This window comes from Hypanus sabinus, chromosome 8 (assembly GCF_030144855.1).
Source record: "Hypanus sabinus isolate sHypSab1 chromosome 8, sHypSab1.hap1, whole genome shotgun sequence".
In the NCBI taxonomy this organism is placed as follows: Eukaryota; Metazoa; Chordata; class Chondrichthyes; order Myliobatiformes; family Dasyatidae; genus Hypanus; species Hypanus sabinus.
The window spans coordinates 95,086,364-95,111,293 of NC_082713.1; the positions used below are offsets into that span (position 1 = coordinate 95,086,364).

At 39.1% G+C, this 24,930-nt stretch overlaps 1 protein-coding gene across 1 annotated transcript in view; it reads right to left on the reverse strand.

Annotated features, from left to right (window-relative positions):
• The window catches only part of LOC132398293 (sodium-coupled neutral amino acid symporter 1-like), a 104,023-nt gene that overhangs the window by 21,137 nt on the left and 57,956 nt on the right, over nucleotides 1–24,930 (reverse strand). The window contains exons 8-10 of the mRNA XM_059977496.1: nucleotides 11,705–11,787; nucleotides 2,519–2,577; nucleotides 1,955–2,062 (exon numbers count right to left, since the gene is read on the reverse strand). Of these exons, the coding sequence (XP_059833479.1) occupies nucleotides 1,955–2,062; nucleotides 2,519–2,577; nucleotides 11,705–11,787 (250 nt within the window). The remainder of the gene's footprint in view (nucleotides 1–1,954; nucleotides 2,063–2,518; nucleotides 2,578–11,704; nucleotides 11,788–24,930) is intronic.

Here is a 24,930-nt window from a genome sequence, read left to right on the forward strand (position 1 = left end):
ACAAAATCCTGAGGAGCTCAACTGGCCAGTCAGCATCTACGGAAAAGAGTACAGGCAACATTTCAGGTCAAGGTCCTTCAACAAGACTGGAGAAATAAAAGCCAGACCTGCAGAAGGGTCTCGGCCTGAAACGTCACCTGTACTCTTTTCCATAGGCCTGCTGATTTTCTCCAGCATTTTATGTGTGTGGCTAAAAAGCCACATCATAGGCATCCAACAAATTCCCTCTCTTGCGGTCTGACACTAACCTAATTTTCCCAATCCCCATGCATATTGAAGTCCCCCATTACAATTGTGTCATTACTCTTATTACGTGCCTTTTCCAGCTTCCTTTGCAATTTCAGCCCCACATATTGACTACTATTTGGAAGCCTATATATGATTCCCATAATGGTTTTTTTTAAACGCTTGCAATTCCTTAACTCCACCCACAAAGATTCCACATTCCACCCTTATGTTACCTCTTTCTAAAGATGTAATTTCATCTTTTACCAACAGAGCCACACCACCACTTATGTCTTCTTGCCTGTCCTCTCGATACAGGGTATATCCTTTGATGTTAAACTGACAACTATGACCTTCTTTTAGCCAGGACTCAGTGATGTCCATGTCATACTGGCCAATCTGTAACTGCGCCACGAACTGTCCACCTTATTCCGGATGCTATATGCATTTTAATACAGCACCTTCAGTCCTGCATTCTTTCCCTTTGAATTTTGCCTCTGTGGTTTAATTTAACTCTTTGTTCTATCTGCAGTTGTACACACTCATTGGCTTGTCCTTTCTTACATTTAAATTACATCCATCATCTACTTGTAAACCTGCTGGCTCATCCCCTGCTCTGTCATACTGGGTCCCATCACTCTGCCATATTTGTGTCTGCAACTGGTCAAAAGCATGTGGTTTGTTTAACTTGATAAGGAAGAGAAAGTTATATCACAATTACACTACTACTGGGATTTCTATTACAGGTTCATTGATTAGCATCTCACTGCATGAAAAATGGAGCAAGATTAATTTCTTCTTTACTGATTATACTTGCAACAACAAATTGAATGAATAATGGCAAAGTAGTTACCAGCAAGATGAAATGAGAATTTCACTTCCCAATGCCATTCAAACCTGCTTTGTACAGAAATGCTAAATTGAAACTAAAAAGTCAAAAGCTCTGATGGGTGACAGAAGTGTGGCCAGGTGGTCATAAAGTAGGACATAGATTTTGCATGTTGCAGGGCCTATAGAATAGTCTATTTTGGATGAAAATGTAAATAATCATTCACTGAATGACTATTGTTTGAGGAACAGAGGGTTTTGCAATGCAGGTCAACAAGACAATAAAATCAAGATTTCAAATGTTTGCTATTTAATCTCCAATGAAATGCTAAGTTTCAATATAACAGATTAAATGCTGAAATATGAAGTTAAATCTAACAAAAGCGTAATAGGTTTGCAGTTGAAGATCTAATGTTCTTTGTCCCTAGGTGCATCCAGCTGAAGGCAAAAGGGCTTCAATTAATATTTATTAATTTTTCCCTGTTGCCGTACCACTAGATACATAGAATTAAGTTTTACAGTCACAATTATTAAATCAAAGCCTCCTGATACAGATATGTAGAGTTACAAATTTGCTTCTGGTTACATGTTCGATACAAAGGCAAATATGCACTACTTATACATTGAATCTGAAGTTCCTTTCTTTTGACTTCAGTGGAAGCAAATCATCATACATACACTTAAAGATTGCAACTGAGGGCAAATTTCTACCCCTTCATAATACTAATGTGTATGCTTTATAAACACTCAGCCTGTACTCAATGATACAGATAATGCCACCTCCATATCTCTGATGATTTTGCTAAATGTTTTCAACATTTCCTGTTTTCACTTCAGATTTCTAACATCTGCCAATTAAAAAAAAATCATTAATTAAAAGAAACATGGACTGTTACTCTACCTTACTATTCCAGACAAAATACTTGGGTGAGCACATGTCAGTGCAAGAAGCATTTGAAGAATTAGTTGCTATCAAAGGACACGGAAGTTGTGTCTTTTTATAGATGACCTGAAATAAAGACAAATCACTGCAAACTCCTTTTCTGTCCTCAGTCATTTACAAACATTATAACTCAAATATATTTAACAATAGATTTCCAGCATCTGCAGAACCTCGTGTTTATGGCTTTATATTTACTTTTCAATGACCATAGGAACATTAGACATAGGAACAGAATTAGGTCATTCAGCCCATTGAGTCTTTATGCCATTCCATCATTGCTGATTTATAATCATTTGTAACCCCGTTCTCCTGCCTTCAGTAACCTTTGATGCCCGTGCTGATCAAGAACTTATCAACTTCTTTAAATATACTCAATGATTTGGCCTCCATGGCCATCTGTGGCTTTGAATTCTAATTACTAGGCACATTTTTTACACTGTACAATGATACACATATTTATAGTAATGCTTATGGCAATACAATTGCTTTGATTATAAGATACTGTACATGGAGAATACTTACTACAATTAAAAAGAAGATCATACAGACAAGTGAAAATCCACTGGTATATCCTAGGTATCCTGTAAAAAGGAAGAATCAACTGTTACCCTGAATATCGATGCTCGTTTCTTCAGTTCAGATGAAGCAGAACCTTTACATTCATCCTTTGCACCTCAATGAACCCTAGCTAAGGACCCCATCATCCATGCCATGCTTTCTTCTCATTACTACCGTCAGGAAGGAGGTTCAGGAGCTTTAGGTCCCACATCATCAGGTTCAGGAACAGATATTACCCCTCAACCATTAGGCTCCTGAACTCCTGTGGGTATCTTCACTCTCCTCAACATGGAACTGACTCCACCAACAGTAGACTCACTTTCAAGGAATCTACAACTCAATATTATTTATTTACTTTTTAAATTACTTGCACAATTTGTCTTCTTTTGCACATTGGTTGTTTGTCAGTCTTTTGTTTTTCTAGTTTTTTAATAAATTCTATTTTATTTACTTTTCTGTAATTGCCTGCAAGAAAATGAATCTCAGGGAACTATATGGTGATGATAAACTTATTTTGAACTTTGAAATCTAATGCGCTTTTTGGGATTATTGAAAATAATCCCTTCCTGTAAACAAATTCTAATTTATATGCACATTATATTGTTGTAAGATTATTTAAAATTTCTCTTGTATAAGATTAATTTGTGACCTCACAATCCATTTTATTATGACCTTGCACTTTATGGTTTACTTGAACTGCACTTTCTCTGTAGCTGTCTAACATTTTATTCTACGTTCTCTTATTGTCTGACCTCATTCTACCTCAATGCACCGTGTTATGATCTGATCTGTATGACCAGTATACAAGATAAGCTTTTCACTCTATTTCCATAGACGTGACAATAATACATCTATTCCATTTCCATTTCTTGTGTGTCCGTATGTCTCCTTCCAGACTCTGGCTCTACCTTGGTCCCCTGTCCTCTTCCTCGCTCCACCTGCCCATCATTTCCCTCCTTGCCCACCTGTCCAAGTTCAAGTTCAAGCTCAAGTTGCTTTTATTGTCATTTTGACTATAAACTGCTGGTACAGTACACAGTAAAAATGAAGAACGTTCCTCCAGGACCCTGGTGTTACATGAAACAACACAAAACTACACTAGACTATGTGAGACAGCACAAGGCTACACTAGACTATGTAAAACAACATACAAGCTGCACTAGATTACAGATCTGCATAGAGTGCACAAAACAGTGCAGGGCAGTACAATAATTAATAAACAAGACAATAGGCACAGTAGAGGACAAATTACAATGTCAGTCTATGAGTATTAAGAAGTCTGATGAATTGGGGGAAGAAACTGAGCACATTCCAGTCGTGAGAGCCTGAATGCTTTGGTACCTTTTGCCAGATGGCAGGAGGGAGAAAAGTTTGTGTGAGGGGTGCGTGGAGTCCCTCACAATGCTGTTAGCTTTGCGGGTGCAGCATGTGGTATAAATGCCTGTAATAGCAGGAAGAGAGACCCCAATAACCTTCTCAGCTGACCTCACTATCCACTGCAGGGTCTTGTGATTCGAGACGGTGCAATTCCCGAAACAGGCAGTGATGCAGCTGCTCAGGATGCTCTCGATACATGATTTTCTTATTTAAGTTATTTATTAACTTATTTTCTCTCTGAAGGATTTTCAAACTGAAACATTATCTGTTTTTCTTCAGCACACATAAAATGCTGGAGGAACTCAGCAGGGCAGATACCTCTAGAAAAAAGTACAATCAATGTTTTGGGCCAAAACCCTTCGGCAGGGCTAAAGAAAAAAAGCTGAGGAGTAGATTTAAAAGGTGGGGGGAGGAGAGAGAGACAGAAACACCAGGAGACAGGTAAAACCTAGAGAGAGAGGGATGAAGTAAAGAGCTGGGAAGTTGGTGAAAGAGACAGAAGGCCATGGAAGAAAGAAAAAGGAAAAGGTGCACCCAAAGGAGACAATGGGCGATAAGCAGATAACGTGAGAGAGAAGTGGTGAAGCAGACTAACAGATCAAAAGGAACAAGAACCTATCAACCTCTCTCACCTCATCTCCTTGCCCATTGCTTCCCTCTAGTGCTCCTCCCCCCCTTTTTCTTTCTTCCATGGCCTTGTCTCTTTCACCAATAAACTTCCCAGCTCTTTACTTCATACCATCAAACTCTCCTTATACATTAACCCTTTGAATCCCCTGTATCATTCTCGTGAACCACCTCTGGACAGTGGGCTCAGATCATGTTAGCAAAAAGGATGGAAAGTTCATCGACACAGCTCAGTTTCAGCCCTGAATTCCTCATGTAATCTCAGAGAAAGGAACAAATTCAATAAAGTTATTCTTCATTAAGGCCTAATTTGTCATAATTTATAGCCTTTTAAGAGCTTCATATTATGCTGTTTAGCAATTCTATCTGACCTTGTAAGCCTATTTCGTCTGCACCTCATCTGAAAGGTCACTCCTAAAACAAAGTTGCCCTCAGCCATGTCCCTCTGACTCAGACAAGAGTGGAACATGAACATATATACACACAGAAGAGCTACCAAGAACTAGGCTGGCGATTTATTTTAGAAAGAGGAGAGGTATCAGAAAGATATCTTAGCACTGATTGACAGTGTGGCCTCACTGGAACAGTACGGTCATCATTGTCATTTGTTGTGTCCTTTGTATAAATGCCACCACCAAACAGTACAATCACAATGATAAAAACAGCAAATAGAAAAAAAGACAATGTGGTCTCTCCAGTCCAAAGAGAAGTGATGTTCAGATGTAGCAGTATTTCAGTGGAGTAAGGGAAATTATAGTGGTATGAGAGAGGTGTTGACCAAAGTCAATTGGAAGGAAATACTGGCAGGGATAGCAGCAGAGCATCAATGGTGCAAGTTCCTAGGAAAAATGAGAAAAAGTACAGGATAGATGTATTCCAAAAAACAAAGTAATATTCAAATGGCAAAATAGTACAACCATGGCTGACAAAGGAAGTCAAAGCTAATGTAAAATAAAAGAGAGGGCATTCATCAAAACAAGAACTAGTGGGAAGATAGGGGATTGGGAAGATTTTAAAAACCAACTAAAGCAACTAAAAGAATCATTAGAAGTAAAAACATGAAATATGAAAGCAAACAATATCAGAGTGGATAGCAAAAGCTTTTTCAAGTTTATAAAAAATAAGAGAGATGAGAGGGGATATAGGACTGCTAGAATATGAGGCCAGAGAAATAATAACAGGGTACAAGGAGATGGCAGATAAACTAAATGAGTATTTTGCATCAGTCTTCACTGTGGAAGACACTAGCAGTATGCCAAATGTTGATGGATATGAGGGAAGAGAAGTAAGTGCAGTTACTATCACAATGGAGAAGGCGCTCAAAAAGGTGCAAGAACTAAGGGTACACAAGTCGCCTGGAACAGATGTACTGCACATTAGGGTTCGGAATGAGGTAGTGGCAGAGATTGTGGAGGCATTAGTAACGATCTTTTAAAAATCATTGGACTCTGGTATGGTGCTAGAGGGCTGGAAAATTGCAAATGTCATTCCACTCTTTAAGAAAGGAGGAAGGCAGCAGAAAGGAAATTATACACCAGTTAGTCTGACCTCAGAGGTTGGAAAGATGTTGGAGTCAATTGTTAAGGATGAAGTTATGGGGTACTTAACATGGAAACATAGAAACCCTACAGTACAATACAGGCTCTTCGGCCCACAAAGTTGTGCCGAACATGTCCCTACCTTAGAAGTTACAAGGCTTACCCTTAGCCCTCTGTTTTTCTAAGCTTCATGCACTTATCCAAAAGTCTCTTAAAAGACCCTGTTGTATCCGCCTCCACCACCATTGACGGCAGCCCATTCCACACACTCACCACTCTGAGTTAAAAACTTAACCCTGACATCTCCTCTGCACCTACTCCCCAGTACCTTAAACTTGTGTCCTCTTGTGGCAACCATTTCAGCCCTGGGATAAAGCCTCTGACTATCCAGACGATCAATGCCTCTTATCATCTATGAGAGGAACTCTATGAGGACACCTCTCATCCTCCGTCACTCCAAGGAGAAAAGGCCGAGTTCACTCAACCTATTCTCATAAGGCATGCTCCCCAATCCAGGCAACATCCTTGTAAATCTCCTTTGCACCCTTTCTATGGCTTCCACATCCTTCCTGTAGTGAGGCGACCAGAACTGAGTAACCAAGTGGGGTCTGACCAGGGTCATATATAGCTGCAACTTGGTGACACAGGACAAGATAGAACGAAGTCAGCGTAGTTTTCTTAAGGGAAAACCGTACCTGACAAACCTACTGGAATTCTTAGGGTAGATAAATGGAGATGTAGTTGATGTAATATATTTGGACTTTCAGAAGGCCTTTGACAAGTTGTCACACATTAGGCTGCTTTCAAGCTTTCAAGCCCATGGTATTACAGTAAAGTTACTGACATGGTTAGAGTATTAGCTGATTGGTAGGAGGCAGCAAGTGGGAATAACGAGATCCTTGTCTGGTTGGCTGCAAGTGACTGGCGGTGTATCGTAGGGCTCGTTGTTGGGGAGGCTTTATTTTATGCTGTATATAAAAGATCTTCATGATGGCTTTGTTGCCAAGTTTGCAGATGATAAGAAGATTGGTTGAAGGGCAGGAAGTGTTGAGGAACCAGGTAGACTTAGACTGCTTAGGAGAATGGGCAAGAAAGTGGCAAATGAAATACAATGTTGGAAAATACATTGTGATGTGCATTTAAAATAAATGTGCAGACTATTTTCTAAATGGGGAAAAAATCCAAAAAATATGCAAAGGGACTTGGTAGTCCTTGTGCTGAACACCCTAAAGGTTAACTTGTAGGTAGAGTTGGTGGTGATGAAGACAAATGCAATGTTAGCATTCGATTCGAGAGTTCTAGAATACAAGAGCAAGGATGTGATGCTGAGGCTTTATTGGTGAGGCCTCACCATGAGTACTGTGAACAGTTTTGGGCACCTCATCTTAGAAAAGATGTGCTGGCATTGGAGAGGGTTCAGAAGAGGTTCACAAGGATAATTCTGGGAATGAAAGGGTTATCATACAAGTGACTTTCTACTATCTCTGGGTCTGTACTAGCTGGTTGTCTTTGAAATCTTTCTAATGTTGCATAGGCTAGACATGGTAGAATTGGAAAGGATATTGCCCATGGTGAGAGAGTCCAGAACAAGAGAGCACAGCCTCAGGATAGAGGGGTGTCCATCTAAACAGAGATGTGGGGAAATTTCTTTAGCCAGAGGGTGGTGAGTTTCTGGAATATATTACCACAGGCAGCTGTGGAAGCCAGGTCGTTGGTAGAGCTTGATAGAGTCTTGATTGGACATGGCATCAAAGGTTACAGGGAGAAGGCTGAAGAATGGGACTGAGGAGGGAAAAAAAAAGATCAGCCATAATCGAATGGTGGAGCAGATTCAATGAGCCAAAATGTCTTAATTTCGTTCCTATGGTGTATGGTCATGGGTATTTGCCTTGGCTGATGATACTGCCCTGTTTGGTGATATTTGCCCTGGTTGCCTTGATATGATTGCCCTGGTTGGTGATACTTGCTGTGGTCTATGATACTTACTCTAGTTGGAAGCTTAACGTCAAAAGACATACTCTGTATTGAAAGGACAGGTTGGAAGGCATAGGCGGTGGTGTGGCTCTGATAGAATTACATCTTTAGAAAGAGAGGGTCAGATAATGTTGTGGGTGGAGTTAAGAAAAAAACATTATGGGGATCATACTTAGGCCTCCAAATAGTAGCCAAGAGCAAGGGGAGCTGGAAAAGGCATGGAATAAAACTAATATCACAATTGGGGGGCGGGGTTTCAATATGCAAGGGGATTGGGAAAATCAGGTTGGTGTCAGATCACAAGAGAGGGTATTTGTTGAATGCCTATGAGATGGGTTTTTGGAGCAGTTTGTGATTGAACTTACTCAGGGAAAGGCCATCTTAGATTGGGTGTTGAATAATAACCCTGATCTTAACATAAAGAAGGCAGTGATCATAATATGATTGAATTCATACTGCAATTTGAGAGGGCGAAACATAACTGTTATGTATCAGTATCACAATGGAATAAAGGGAATTACAGAGACATGAGAGAGAAGCTTGCCTAGATGGACTGGAGGAGGATACTGGTGGGGATGATGGCACAGCAAAGATGGCTAAAGTTGCTAGGAATAGGTCACAAAGCGCTGGATAGATATGTCCCACAGAGGAAAAAGTTCTCAAATGGCAGGAGTAGGTAACCGTGGCTGACAAAGGAAGCTAAAGACTGCATAATAGCCAAGGAGATGGCATACAAGGTAGCAAAAGTGAGCCGGAAGTTGGATGATCGGGAAGCTTTTAAAATCCAACTAAAGAAGTAAAAAGGGAAAAGATGAAATATGAGGGCAGACTAGCCAGTAATATAAAGTAGGATACCAAAAGTACTAGGCAGAGTCAAAGGGCTTCAGGTGGACAAGTCACCTTGACCAGATAAACTACATCCCAGGATCCTGAGAGAGGTTGCTGAACAGATAACGAATGCATTGGTCATGATCTTTCAAGAATCACATGATTCTGACATGGTCCTGGACTGGAAGATTGAAAATGTCACTTCATTCTTCAAAAAGAGGGGAAGACATAACAAAGGAAATTATAGGCCAGTTGGTCTAACCTCAGTGGTTGGGAAAGTTTCTTATTAAAGGTGAGGTGTCAAGGTACTTTAATGACAAAATAAGTCAAAGTCAGCAATGTTTCTGTGAAGGGAAATCTTGCCCGACAAATTTGATAGAGTTCTTCCAGAAAGTAACAAGCAGGGTGGACAAAGGAGAGACAGTGGAAGTCATTTACTTGGATTTTCAGAAGGCATTTGATAAGGTGCCACACATGAGGCTGCTTAACAATTTAACATCCTATGGTGTTATAGGAAAGGTACTGGTATGGATAGAGGAATGGCTGACAGGGAGGAGGCAGCGAGTGGAAATAAAGTATTGCTTATGTTGTTCCATTCTTTAAAAAAGGTTCTAAGAGTAAACCTAGCTATTATAGGTCTGTAAGTTTGACGTCAGTGGTGGGTAAATTAATGGAAAGTATTCTTAGAGATGGTATACTTAATTATCTGGATAGACAGGGTCTGATTAGGAACAGTCAACATGGATTTGTGTGTGGAAGGTCATGTTTGACAAATCTTATTGAATTTTTTGGAGAGGTTACGAGGAAAGTTGACGAGGGTAAAGCAGTGGATGTTGTCTATATGGACTTCAGTAAGGCCTTTGACAAGGTTCCGTACAGAAGGTTAGTTAGGAAGGTTCAATCGTTAGGTATTAATATTGAAGTAGTAAAATGGATTCAACAGTGGCTGGATGGGAGATGCCAGAGAGTAGTGGTGGATAACTGTTGGTCAGGTTGGAGGCCGGTGACTAGTGGTGTGCCTCAGGGAACTGTACTGGGTCCAATGTTGTTTGTCATATACATTAATGAACTGGATGATGGGGTGGTAAATTGGATTAGTAAGCAAGCAGATGATACTAAGATAGGTGGCGTTGTGGATAATGAAGTAGGTTATCAAAGCTTGCAGAGAGATTTAGGCCAGTTAGAAGAGCGGGCTGAAGGATGGCAGATGGAGTTTAATGCTGATAAGTGTGAGGTGCTACATTTTGGTAGAACATCAAAATAGGACATACATGGTAAATGGTAGGGCATTGAGGAATGCAGTAGAACAGAGTGATCTAGGTATAATGGTGCATGGTTCCCTGAAGGTGGAATCACATGTGGATAGATTGGTGAAGAAAGTTTTTGGTATGCTGGCCTTTATAAATCAGAGCATTGAGTATAGGAGTTGGGATGTAATGTTAAAATTGTACAAGGCATTGGTAAGGCCAAATTTGGAGTATTGTGTACAGTTCTGGTCACTGAATTATAGGAAAGATGTCAACAAAATAGAGAGAGTACAGAGAAGATTTACTAGAATGTTACCTGGGTTTCAGCACCTAAGTTACAAAGAAAGGTTGAACAAGTTAGGTCTTTATTCTTTGGAGCGTAGAAGGTTGAGGGGGGACTTGACAGAGGTATTTAAAATTATGAGGGGAATAGATAGAGTTGATGTGGATAGGCTTTTTCCATTGAGAGTAGAGGAAATTCAAACAAGAGGACATGAGTTGAGAGTTAGGGGGCAAAAGTTTAAGGGTAACATGAGGGGGAGATTCTTTACTCAGAGAGCAGCAGCTGTGTGGGACAAGCTTCCAGTAGAAGTGGTAGAGGCAGGTTCGATATTGTCATTTAAAGTAAAATTGGTTAGGTATAAGGACAGGAAAAGAATGGAGGGTAATGGGCTGACTGCAGGTCGGTGGGGCTAGGTGAGAGTAAGCATTCGGCACGGACTAGAAGGGCCGAGATGGCCTGTTTCTGTGCTGTAATTTTTTTATATGGTTATATAAAGGGGGCCTTTTCTGGTTAGCTGCCAGTGACTAGTGGTGTTCCTCAGAGTCAGTACTGGGACCCCTACTTTTCACATTGTTTGTCAATGACTTGGATAATGGAATTGATGGCTTTGAAGCAAAGTTTGCAGATGATACAAAAATAGGGGAGGGTAGGTAGTGCTGAGGTAGCAATGTGACTGCAGCAGGACTTAGACATATTGAAAGAATGGACAAAGAAGTGGCAGATGGAATAGTGTTGGGTAATGTATGACAATGCATTTTGATAAAAGGAACAATAGTGCAGACTATTATTTAAATAGGAAGAAGGTTCAAACATCAGAGGTGTAGAGGGACCTGGTGATATTTGCCCTGTTTGGCGATACTCCCTGGTTGGTGATATTTGCCCTGGTCAGGATATTACCATTTGGTAATAGTTAAGCAACACACACAAAATGCCGGAGGAACTCTGCAGGCCAGGCAGCATCTATGGAAAAGAATACAGTCACATTTCGGGCCCAGATTGTTCACTGTACTCTTTTCCCAGAGGTGCTATGTGGCCTGCTTTATTGCTTGTATTTTCAGCATCTGCAGATTTTCTCTTGTTGTTGATGTTTGCCCTAGTTGGTGATACTTGTCCTGGTCATTCTGATATACTTGCCAAGGTCGCTGTGATATACTTGCCCTGGTTGGTGATGTTGTTGCCCTGGTCCCAAATATTGAATATATACAATAAAGTATTTTTGATTACTGTCATCTCTGGCATCTTCAGAAATATTGCTTAAGTAACATTAGATACCTACCCAAGTTCTTCAATAGGCACAGAGGTAGGATGATGACTAATGTCACAAATATAACGAGTTTGTTGCCATTTAAGTACCACACTCTGAAAAGGAAAAAGAAATGGGCTTTATTACAAGTACTGAAGGAGATTAGTTGTGACCATTTATTATTTAGAAACCATACTGTGATAGACTTGAGAATAGGTGGCAGTTATAAGACTCTAGAGACTGAAGAACCTGGATTTTAAACAATTGAATGAACTTGGTGAGTCAAGCAGCATCTGAGGAACCAAAGGGTTGGTCGACATTTAAAATACAGATGGGGAAAGGTTATATAACCATATAACATATAACAATTACAGCATGGAAACAGGCCATCTTGGCCCTTCTAGTCCGTGCCGAATGCTTACTCTCACCTACTCCCACCTACCTGCACTCAGCCCATAACCCTCCATTCCTTTCCTGTCTATTTACCTATCCAATTTTTTTTTAAATAACAAAATCAAACCTGCCTCTACCACTTCTACTAGAAGCTCATTCCACACGGCTACCACTCTGAGTAAAGAAGTTTCCCCTCGTGTTACCCCTAAACTTTTGCCCCCTCTCTCAACTCATGTCCTCTTGTTTGAATCTCCTCTACTCTCAATGGAAAAAGCCTATCCACGTCAACGCTATCTATTCCCCTCATAATTTTAAATACCTCTATCAAGTCCCCTCTCAACCTTCTATGCTCCAAAGAATAAAGACCCAACTTATTCAACCTTTCTCTGTAATTTAGGTGCCGAAACCCAGGTAATATTCTAGTAAGTTTCCTCTGTACTCTCTCTATTTTGTTGACATCTTTCCTATAATTCAGTGACCAGAACTGTACACGATACTCCAAATTTGGCCTTACCAATGCCTTGTACAATTTTAACATTACATCCCAACTCCAATACTCAATGGTCTGATTTATAAAGGCCAGCATACCAAAAGCTTTCTTCACCACTCTATCCACATGAGATTCCACCTTTTAGGGAACTATGCACCATTATTCTTAGATCACTCTGTTCTACTGCAATCTTCAATGCCCTACCATTTACCATGTATGAGTCTGGATAATGAGTAGGCTTTTTGCAGAACAGCTGCCTCTATCCACAATGGTGCTTCCCAACACTGACTTGTCTATCATTGGGCTTCTCAACTGCCATGGCAAGATCAAATGCAAACTAGAAGAACAGCACCTATATTCCTCTTGGGTGGACTATATCCCAATGGTTTGAACTTTGACATTTCCAATTTCAAGTAACTCAATCCTCAATGTTTTTTCCCACTCTTACCAATCTGCTCAAGGTCTCCCTACCCACTCATCATCTTCTCCCACATGATTCCAATACCCATCACTCATATATCCATCTGTTATGTTTCTTCTCCCTTGCTACACTTTTTTTTTAATAATGTCTTACCCCACCTCGTTCCATTTGCACATCACCTCTCCCTTGTCTGGCTGTACCCATCACCATCAGCCTTCATCTCCACCCTTTCTAAGATGTGTAAACACCCTGAATTCAACATCGACAGATCCTAGAATGCAGTCTCAGGACACGAGTGCAGTTCCCATTCAAGGAAAAAGAAGTGGTGCACTGGTTTACCACTACAACTGAAATACTGAGGTCTTAGACCTCCTGCTCTCAACTATCCTCCTGGCAAATGTACAATCTCTAGAAAAAAACTGAAGATCTCAGAGCAATATTACTCTACCAGAGGGGCATCAGAAACTGCTGTGTGCTTTGCTTTACAAAAATATCGCTTTCTCCCACCAGTTCAGATGCAGCGCTGTAGCCTGATGACTTCACCACACTTTCCAAGAACAGGACCACTCTGCCTTTTAGAGGTAGAAGTGAAGTACGCTTTATGATTAACTCAATGTGTTCCACAGATATGCTAGTTCTGTCTCAGTCCTGCTCACCTGATCTGGAACATTGAGCAATCAAATGTTGTCTAGTTTATCTGCCAAGGGATTTTTATTCCACTATCCTAGTAGAGATATACATTCCACCTTAGGCCAATATCTGGCAGGCACTGGAAGAACTGAGGACTGGGAACAGCAGTGATGAAACAATGCCTTTCTATCATTGCAGATTTCAACCAGGCCAGCTGGAAGAAGACTCTGAACAACTACCACCAACTGTGGAAGCAGAGGTTCCAACACACGACCACTATATTACCATCATCAAGAACACTTACTCCGGCATCCTAAGCCCACACATTGGAAAGTCTGATCACCTGAGGACCTATGGTTAAGGGAGGCAGAAGAGCACTTACAGGACTGCTTTGAGTCAGTGGACCTAGCAACAGTCAAGGATTCATCTTTGAATCTGAATGAATACGCCACAGTTGTCACCAATTTCATCAAAAGGTTGAGTGAACTTGGCCTTTTCTCCTTGGAGCGATGGAGGTGATGAGAGGTGTCCTAATAGAGGTGGTTAAGATCATGAAAGGCATTAAGCATGTGGATAGCCAGAGGCCTTTTCCCAGGGCTGAAATGGCTGCCACAAGAGGGTACAGGTTTAAGGTGGTTGGAAGTAGGTACAGAGGAGATGTCAGCAGTAAATTTTTTCCACACAGAAAGTGCGTGGAATGGGTAGCCAGCGGCAGTGGTGGAGATGGAAACGATAGGATCTTTTAAGAGGCTCCTGCATGGCTACATGGGACTTAGAAAAATAGAGGGCTATGGGTAAAGCCTAGGTAGTTCTAAGGCAGAGGCATGTTCGGCACAGCTTTGTGGGCCAAAGGGCCTGTATTGTGCTGTATCTTTTCTATGATTCTATGTTTCTGACCCGTGTGGATGACTGTGTGCCTTTGGGAACATACTGGACGTACCCAAACCAAAAGCCATGGATGAACCAGGAGATACATAGTCTTTTGTGGGCTAGATTAAATTCAAGAGTGATGATCCAGACCATACAAGAAATCTAGGTATGACCTACAGAACACAATTATAAGAGTGAGAAAACAATTCTGATTGAGGTTAGAAACAGAATCGGTTGCACATCAACTCTGGCAGTGTTTGCAGACTATTACTTCCAATAAAGTGAAATCTAATATCATGAATGGCAGTAATGCCTCACTCCCAGATGAGTCCAATGCCTGAAAGGGAGAATAAAATTACACCTGTGTGAATTCCTGTCATATCTGATAGCTCTGTGATCTCTGTTTGGAGGTTCCCACCTGTTTCAAAAGGGCAACTCGTGCCCAAGAAGAATAGAGTAAGCTGCCTCAATGACTATCACCCAGTGGCACTCACATTTAGTGATGAAATGCCTTGAGAGGTTGGTATAGCTTGAACAACTCCAGCTTGACCAAGGACCTGGGTCCACTACAATTTGCCTATTGCCACAATAGGTCTACAGTGGATGCAATCTCACTGGCTCTCCACTCGGCCTTGGATTACCTGGAGAATTGCAATAAGTCAAGCTGCTGTTTATTGACTACAGCTCAGCATTCAACCCAATCATACCCTCAGTTCTAATCAAAAACACGGGTGCCCCGGTAGTGTAGCAGACAGTGCAATGTTGTTACAGCTCCGGGCATTCCAGAGATTGTAGTTATGGTTTACTCCCACAGTCCAAAGCTAATTGGTCATTGTAAATTGTCCGATTATTAGGTTAAGGTTAATCAGGGTTGCTGGGGCAGCATGACTTTCAGATGGTGATGAAGAAGGGTACAGGAGCGAAATAGATCAAGCAAGGTGTATCAGCTAGTTGAATGGTGTCGTAACAACAACCTTGCATAGCAGCAGTAAAATCAAATAATTGATTGTGAACTTCAGGAAGGGGGAACTGAGGTAACACACACCAGTTCTCATTGAGGGATCAGCAATGGAAAGGGTCAGCAGTTGCAAGTACCTGGGTGTACCTCTGTAATTGCACCAATATGTTGGGCCCAGGATAGACCTACAAAGAAGACATGGCAGTGGTTATATTTCATTTGGAGTTGAGAAGAAATGGTACGTCCCCAAAGACACTCACAAATTTCTACAGATGTGCCATGGAGAACATTCTAACTGTTTGCACCACCATCTAGAATGGGGGTGAGGTGGGGGCAACTGCACAAAATTGGAAAAAGCTGCAAAAAACTCAGCAAGATCAACCATGGGCACTAGTCTCCCTACCATTGAGAACATCTTCAAAAGGCCATGACTCAAAAAAGCTGGTATCCATTATCAAGTATCTCCACCATCAAGAACATCTTCAAAAGGTGATGACTCAAAAAGATGGTATCCGTCAAGTAACCCCAGCATCAAGCACATGCCTTCTTCTCACTGTTCCCATCAAGGAGGTGGTGCAGGAGTCTGAAGACACGCACGCAATATAACCATATAACTATTACAGCACAGAAACAGGCCATCTTGGCCCTTCTAGTCCGTGCCAAATGATTACTCTCACCTAATCCCACTGGCCTGCACTCAGCCCATAACCCTCCATTCCTTTCATGTCCATATACCTATCCAATTTTGCTTTAAATGACAATACTGAACCTGCCTCTACCATTTCTACTGGAAGCTCATTCCACAAAGCTATCACTCTTTGAGTAAAGAAATTCCCCCTCATGTTGCCCTTAAACGTTTGCCCCTTAACTCTCAACTCATGTCCTCTTGATTGAATCTCCCCTACTCTCTATGGAAAAAGCCTAACCACGTCAACTCTATCTATACCCCTCATAATTTTAAATACCTCTACCAAGTCCCCCCTCAACCTTCTATGCTCCAAAGAATAAAGACCTAACTTGTTCAACCTTTCTCTGTAACTTAGGGTGCTGAAACCCAGGTAACATTTTGGTAAATCGCCTCTGTACTCTCTCTATTTTGTTGATATCTTTCCTATAATTCAGTGACCAGAACTGTACACAATATTCCAAATTTGGCCTTACCAATGCCTTGTACAATTTTAACATTACATCCCAACTCCTATACTCAATGCTCTGATTGAATATCTTCACCATCAGGTTCCTGAATGGATAATGAACCTACGAACACTGGCTCACTATTTTTTTTTTACTTCTTTTTGCACTACTTATTTAATTGAATTTTTAAGCATGATTTCTTATTGTCATTTTTATTTAATATTATTATGATGTATTGCAATGCAATGTATTGCTGCTGCATAACAAGAAATTTCACAGCATATCCAGTGATATTAAACCTGATTTAGATTCTTACTGCCATTTTCTCCCTGTTTATTTTTGTTTTCTTACATACATCCCAAGAACATACAGTTAGAGTTTGAGAGTTGCGGACACCAGACATGTGGCGACTCTTGTGATTGCCCAGTACAACCCTTGCTGGTTTAACTTGACACAAATTACACATTTCACTGATGTTTTGAGATATATCTGACAAATAAAGCTGAGCTTATCTTATTGCCTTTTATCTTCTGTCTTAACACAATGGCTTAATTCCTCTCCTGCCCGCCCCCTCATCTGGTACCACCTATCACCTTCCGGCATCTTCATCATTCCTTCCTCTCACTTCTTTATACTAGATCTTTTCCCTCTGTGTTGGTGCAGGGTTTAAGGGAGGAATCTTCTCTCAGTCCTGGTGTAGTGTTCTTGATCCAAAATATTGATTTTTGCTCCTATTTTTTTTTTATATAATTTGCTCCTATAGCTGATTCCAGAGCCACAGATCTTCCAGTCTATTTTATGTTCCAGATTCCAATGTCTGTAGTCTCCTGTGTTTCCTGGTAGTCAGTTTGCCCTTAAGGGATTTTCTTTTTCTTTCTTTTTCAATATTTTTATCAATTTCTTACATAAAAGGATACAGAGTACAATAAGATATATAATATTTATTGATTACAGTATATTGAAATCACAGATGAAGTGTAATTACACCATTTTCCATTTAAATTTAAACATAAAATTGAAAAAAGATTATTATAATAAAAAAATCTAAACCCACTACTGAAAAGAAAACAGCTGTTTGGTTAAAAAAAAGGAAAAAAAAATCCTTAACATACAGTAAAACATATTACTAGCCAACATCTGTCCTTAATAGCAAATCAAAGATTTTGAAAGTAATTCAAAAAATGTCCCCATAATGTTAAAAAATCTTGTCTAGGTTCAGAAATTGAACAGTGAATCTTCTCTGAATTAATAAAGACATAATATCATGTAACCAATGAGTATGATTAGGCGGAGTGGCATCCTTCCACTTAAGTAACAATGCCCTCCTGGCTATAAAAGAAAAAAGGCCAAAATATACAAATCATGTGTCTCCAAAATAATATCATTTCCTCTAATGATACCAAATAAGACAGTCAAAGGGTTAAGTTTAAAATTTACTTTAAAAGCACCGATGAAGTTTGAAATACTTCCTTACAATATTTTTCAATACTCAGAAAAGTCCAAAACATATGGATTAGTGAAGCTTCTCATCTATCACAAGAGGAAGATATATCCGAATAAAAACGACACAACTTACCTTTAGACTTTATGAACCACTTCAAATTGTAGAAGGGAATAATGAGCACATAACAATGAGGTATTAACCAATTTAAAAATTTCATTCCAAGTGTCCTCAGAAATTGAAACCTGTACATCTTGTTCCCAAATATTTTTAATTTTATCTAAAGGAATATTTCTCATTCCCAACAACATACCATACATATTAGATATAGATGCATTATGGAAGAGTTTCAAATTAAAAATTATATCAAGGTAAATTTTTTATCTGGACTTTTAGGAAATGTATGTACTTGAGAACGCAAGAAGTCTCTAATTTGTAAATGTTGAAAAAAGTAAGTTCTTGGCAGACTATACTTAACTGGCAGTTGTTCAAATGAAGAGACTATCTCCAACAAACAAATCATGAAAACATTTAATACCCAATCTATTCCACTCTTTAAAAACTACATCAGACATAGAAGTTTTAAAAAATAGTTAGAGAAAGATGGGACTGGGGAGTGAAAAACTCAATAAACCAAAATATTTTCTAAATTGTACACAAATCCTCAAAGTGTTTAACTAAAAAATTATCAGTTAAATTACTTAAAGATAAAAGAATTGAAGATCCGAGAACAGAGATGATAGAAAATTTATTAACAGAGTTAGCTTATAAAGAAACCCAGACTCCTCTTGATTAATATAATATAACCAAAACATAAGATTCCATATATTGACTGCAAAGTAATAACACCTAAAATTGGGTAAGGCTAAATCTCCATTCCTTTTAGCTTTTTGAAGATGAACTTTATTTAATTGAGAAATTTTATTATTCCATATACAAGAAGATATAATAGATTCAGAATCAGAAAAAGATTTAGGAATAAAAACAGGTATGGCATGAAATAAATATAAAAAAATAGGCAAAATATTCATTTTAATAGAATTGATTTGGCCAATCAACGATAAAGAGAGGGGTGACCAACTTGATAGTGCCTTCTTAACATAATTCAAAAGTGTAAATACAATTTCTTTAAAAAAACTTATAATTCCTGGTAATTGTTACGCCCAAATAAGTAAAATGATTTCTTACAATTTTAAAAGTAAGGTTAGTATTAACTAAAACCAAATTATTCAAAGGAAAAGGTTCACTCTTACGAAAGTTATGTTTATATCCTGAAAACTGTATTAAGTAGGAGAGTAAAGAAAGTAGAGAAGACAAAGAAGACTCTACATTAGAAATGTAGAGCAAAAGGTCATCAGCATAAAGCAAAACTTTATGGGTAATACCCCTCCTTAAAATACCAGTGATATCATTAGATTCCCGGAAAGCAATAGCTAAAGGTTCTAAAACCAAATCAAAAAGCGAAGGACTCAAAAAACAATCTTGTCTAGTTTCACAATGAAGTTTTAAGTGGTTTAGAGTACTGAGAGTTAGCAAGAACCTGAGCGGAGGGCGATAAATAAAGTAATTTAATCCATTGAATAAAATCAGGCCCAAAGTTTTTCTAAAGTTTTAAATAGATAATTCCATTCAACCCGATCAAAGGCTTTATCAGCATCTAAGGATATCACACACTCCGAAATCTCTTTAGAAGGAGAATAAAATAACATTCAACAATGAATATTAAAGTGGGAAGGGATTTTCAAAGGATGTTCAATCTGATGATCAGATTTCAGAGTATGAATAAGAGGAAGCCAACTTCAATGTCAGAAGGACATGAACTAATTTAATGGAACTGGTGTAAGTAGAAATGTTTTTTCCAAACATCCTGAATCCTGTGTGATTCAGGACGCACGGTGTAGATGGAAACATGTTGTAGTTGTTGAGTGCCAAGAAGTGACCATTAACTCATGGATAGTGTAGTTCTTCAGAGATTTCGTGGCAACGTATGGAAGTAGATTGCTAGGCCTTTCTTGCTGCTACTGCCTAAGCTGGCACCAGGCAGGGTTTGAACTTGGGACCATCCATCTCGAAGTCCAGTGCTGATGCTACTACACCACCAGCCAGCCCAGACAGAGGCATACTCAATCATAAAATTCAAAATGATTTTGTTATTTATTTGAAAGGAAAGCAACTCCAAGTTGGATTAACAGGACAGTAATGAGCCAGCATAAATGCAATGGATTGAATGTCTTTCTTCTGTATTATTTTAAAATCCTATGGTGATTGGTTAGAGGAATTTCTGCCACAAAATCCTTTATAGTAGAATCAATAAAATATTTTATAAAAGAATTTGGAGCATATACATGGCAAAAAATGAGCAAATGTGGAACTAATCACAAACAAGAAAAAAATCTACATATTCTGGAAATCCAAGCAACACACACGCAGGAACACAGCATGCCAGGCAACATCTTTGGGAAAGAGCAAAGTCAATATTTCAGCCTGAGACCCTTCATCAGGACTGGAGAAAAAGATGAGTCAGATTAAGAAAGTTTGGGAACAGGAGGAAGAAACACAAGATGGAAGGTGAAACCAGGAGTGCGGGGGGGGGGGGGGGGAAGTAAAGAACTGTGTAGTTGATTAGTGAAAGAGATACAGAGCTGGAGAAGGAGGAAGCTGGAGAGAACAGAAGGCAGAAAAAAGACAGAACGATAGAAGAAAAGAGGGAAAGAGTACCAGCGGGTGGTGAACATAGAAATCTACAGCACATTACAGGCCCTTCAGCCCACAATGTTGTGCCGACCATGAAATCTACTCTACAAGCTGCCTAGAATTACCCTACTACATAGTCTTCTATTTTTCTAAGCTCCATGTACCTATCTTAGAGGCTCTTAATAGACCCTATTGTGTCTGCTTCCACCGCCGCCACCAGCAGTGTATTCCATTCATTCCATTCATCTGTGTGAAAACTTACCCCTAACATTCCTTCGGTACTATAACCAAGCACCTTAAAACTATGTCCCTTGTGTTAGCCATTTCAGCCCTGGGATAAAGCCTCTGGCTATCCACACGATCAATGGCCCTCATCATCTTATACACCCCTATCAGGTCACCTCTCATCCTACATCACTCCAAGGAGAAAAGGCCAAGTACACTCAACCTATTCTCATAAGGCATGCTCCCCAATCCAGGCAACATCCTTTTAAATTTCCTCTGCTTTCAAGAGTTAAACAAATATGTGAGGAAGTTTCTTTGGAAAGGTAAGATGTCAAGAATATTGTTGGAAAAATTGACATGGAAATTTGATCTAGGAGGGTTACAATTTCCAAATTTTAAGAATTATTATAAAGCAAACCAACTTAGATTTATTGCATCTTTTTTTGAGAAAGATAGACTGGCATGGATTAGAATAGAATTAGATGAAATAGGAGAAAATACACCAGAAGATTTTATATATAAATGGGAATCTAAATGGATATGGGAAAAGAAAGAATCTCCTATATTAAAACATTTGATTGACTTATGGAATAAGATAAATGTTGATGATGAGACAAAGAAATCTTTATTAACAAAGAGATCTTTAATTCAAAATAGACTTATTCCTTTTACAATGGATAATCAACTTTTATATAATTGGTTTCAAAAAGGGATTAGATATATAGGGGATTGTTTTGAAGGAGGTATATTAATGTCATTTGATCAATTAAAGAATAAATATAAAGTATCAAACAATACTCTTTTTTGTTACTTCCAACTAAGAGCTTATTTAAGAGAAAAATTAGGTCAATGTTATTGCCGGAATCTAATGAAATAGAAACATTAATTCAAAAAGGAAAGATTAAAAAATTTATTTCTTGTATGTATAACTTGATTCAAAAACAGGTAATTAAACAAAGAGTCCATAAGTCAAGACAAAAATGGGAAAGTGACTTGAATATTAAAATTGAAGCAACAAATTGGTCAAGACTATGTCTTGATAGTATGACAAATACAATATATGTCCGGTTAAGATTACTGCAATATAGTTTTTATATCAATTATATATTACACCACAAAAAATAAATAAATTAAACCCAAATTTATCCGATCAGTGTTTCCGATGTAAACAAGACATCGGTACTTTTTTACATTCTACTTGGTCGTGTTCTAAAATTCAACCTTTTTGGACAAATTTAAGAGTTTTATTGGAACAAATTATTGGAACACAACTTCCACATAATCCAATATTATTTTTACTAGGTGATATTGAAGGGATAAAACTGAAACCCAAATTGAATAAATATCAGAAAGAATTTATAAAAATTGCATTGGCAGTAGCCAAAAAGGCTATTGCAGTTACTTGGAAATCGGATACATACTTAGGTATAGATCGTTGGAAGAAGGAAATTTATGGCTGTATTCGACTTGAAAAAATTACTTACAATTTAAGAGATAAATATGAAACATTTTTGAAAATTTGGCACACTTATTTACAAAAGACAGTATTAAATATATAGGTGCTCCAAAGATGAAATAATTGGTTATTTGGGGAAAGAAATAAATATATATACTAAAGTTATTACGAACTCCATGGAGCATGTGGGGATCTTCCAATATCCAGGCACTCTTTCTTTCTTTCTTTCTCTTTTTTCCTCTTTCTTTCTTTCTTTTTTATATAGGGATGTTAGGGGAGAGGGGTTAAGGGGAGTGGGTAGGGTATATATATATTTTTTTCTCTCATATTTTCTTTTATTTCTGTAATTATTTGAAAACTCAATAAAAAAAGTTTAATAAAAAAAAATTCCTCTGCACTCTTTCTGTACTATCCACATCCTTCCTGTATTGAGGTGACCAGAACTGAACACAGCACTCCAAGTGGGGTCTGACCAAGGTCTTATATAGCTATAACATTACCTCATGGCTCTTGAACTCAATCCCACAGTTAATGAATGCCAACACACCATATGCGTTCTTAACAACTCTGTCAACATGTATAGCAGCTTTGAGTGTTCTATTGACATAGACCCCAAGACTTCTCAGATCCTCCACACTGTCAAGAGTCTTACCATCTATATCATATTCTGTCTTCAAATTGGACCTAACAGAATGAACCACTTCACACTTATTTGGGTTGAACTCCATCTGTCACTTCTCAGCCCAGTTCCACATCCTATCGATGTCCCGCTGTAACCTTTGACAACCCTCCAGACTATCCACAACTCACCCAACCTTTGTGTCATCAGCAAATTTGCTAACCCACCCTTCTACTTCTTCATCATTTATAAATATCACAAAGAGGAGTGGTCCCAGAACAGATCCCTATGGAACACCATTGGTCACCGACTTCCATGCAGAAGACAAACCATCTACAACCACCCTTTGCCTTCTGTTGGCAAGCCAATTCTGGATCCACAAAGCAAGGTCTCCTTTGATCCCATGTCTCCTTACTTTCTGAAGGAGTTTTGCATGGGGAACCTCATCAAATACTTTACTGAAATCCATATACACTATATCCACTGCTCTACCTTCATCATTGTGCTTTGTTACATACTCAAAGAATTCAATCAGGCTCATAAGGCATGACCTGTCCTTGACAAAGCCGTGCTGACTATCCCTAATCAGATTATGCTGTCCAAATGCTCATAAATTCTGCCTCTCAGGATCTTCTCCAGCAACTTGCCCACCACTGAAGTCAAACTCACTGGTCTATAATTTTCTGGGTTATTTCTATTCCCTTTCTTGTTCAAGAGAACAACATTTGCAAGCCTCCAATCCTCCAGTACTTCTCCCGTCCCTATTGATGACACAAAGATAATCTCAAGAAGCTTAGTAATCTCCTCCCTCACTTCCCACAGTAGCCTGGGATATATCTCATCCACTCCTGATGATTTATCAAATTTAATATTTTCCAAAATCGCCGGCACAACCTTTTTCTTAATGTCTATATGCTCAAGCGTTTCAATCCACTGTAAGCTAACCCCACAATTATCAAGATCTTTTTCCCAGGTGAATACTAAAACGAAGTATTAATTAAGTACCTCTGCTACCTCCTCCAACTCCATGCACACGTTTCCACTATCACACCTGATTGGCCCTATTCTCACACGGCTCATCCTCTTGCTCTTCACATACTTGTAGAATGCTTTGGGGTTTTCATTAATGCTGCTCACCAAGGACTTCTCATGGCCCCTTCTGGCTCTCCTAATTCCATCCTTAAGCTCCTTCCTAGTAACCTTGTAATTTTCTAGAGCTCTAATAGTACCTAGAACCATAGAACATTACAGCGCTGAAACAGGCCACTCTCTGACTTCCCCCATTGAGCCAATGTCTAATCCAATTTACTACCTCACCATGTATACCTAGCGACTGAATCTTCCTCACTGACCTCTCATGCGGGACCTTGTCAAAGGCCTTACTGAAGTCCATGTAGTCAACATCCACTGCCTTTCCTTCATCCATTTTCCTTGTAACCTCCTCAAAAAACACTAATAGATTTGTTAAACATGACCTACCACGTACAAAGCCATATTGACTCTCCTTAATAAGTCCATGTCTATCTAAACACTTGTAGATCCTATCTCTTGGTACTACTTCCAATAATTTACCTATTACCAACATCAAACTTATCGGCCTATAATTTCCCGGATTACTTTTCGACCCTTTTTTAAACAGAACAACTTGAGCTATCCTCCAGTCCTCTGGCATCTCACCCATAGATACTGACATGTTAAATATATCTGCCAGGGCCCCTGCAATTTCAACACTAGTCTCCCTCAAGGTCTGAGGGAATACCCTGTCAGTTCCTGGGGATTTATCTACTCTGATTTGCCTCAAGATAGCAAGCACGGTCTCCTCTTCAATCTGTATAGGTTCCATGACCTCCCTACTTGTTTGCCTTATTTCCACTGACTCCATGCCAGTTTCCTTAGTAAATACAGTTGCAAAAAACCCGTTTAAGACC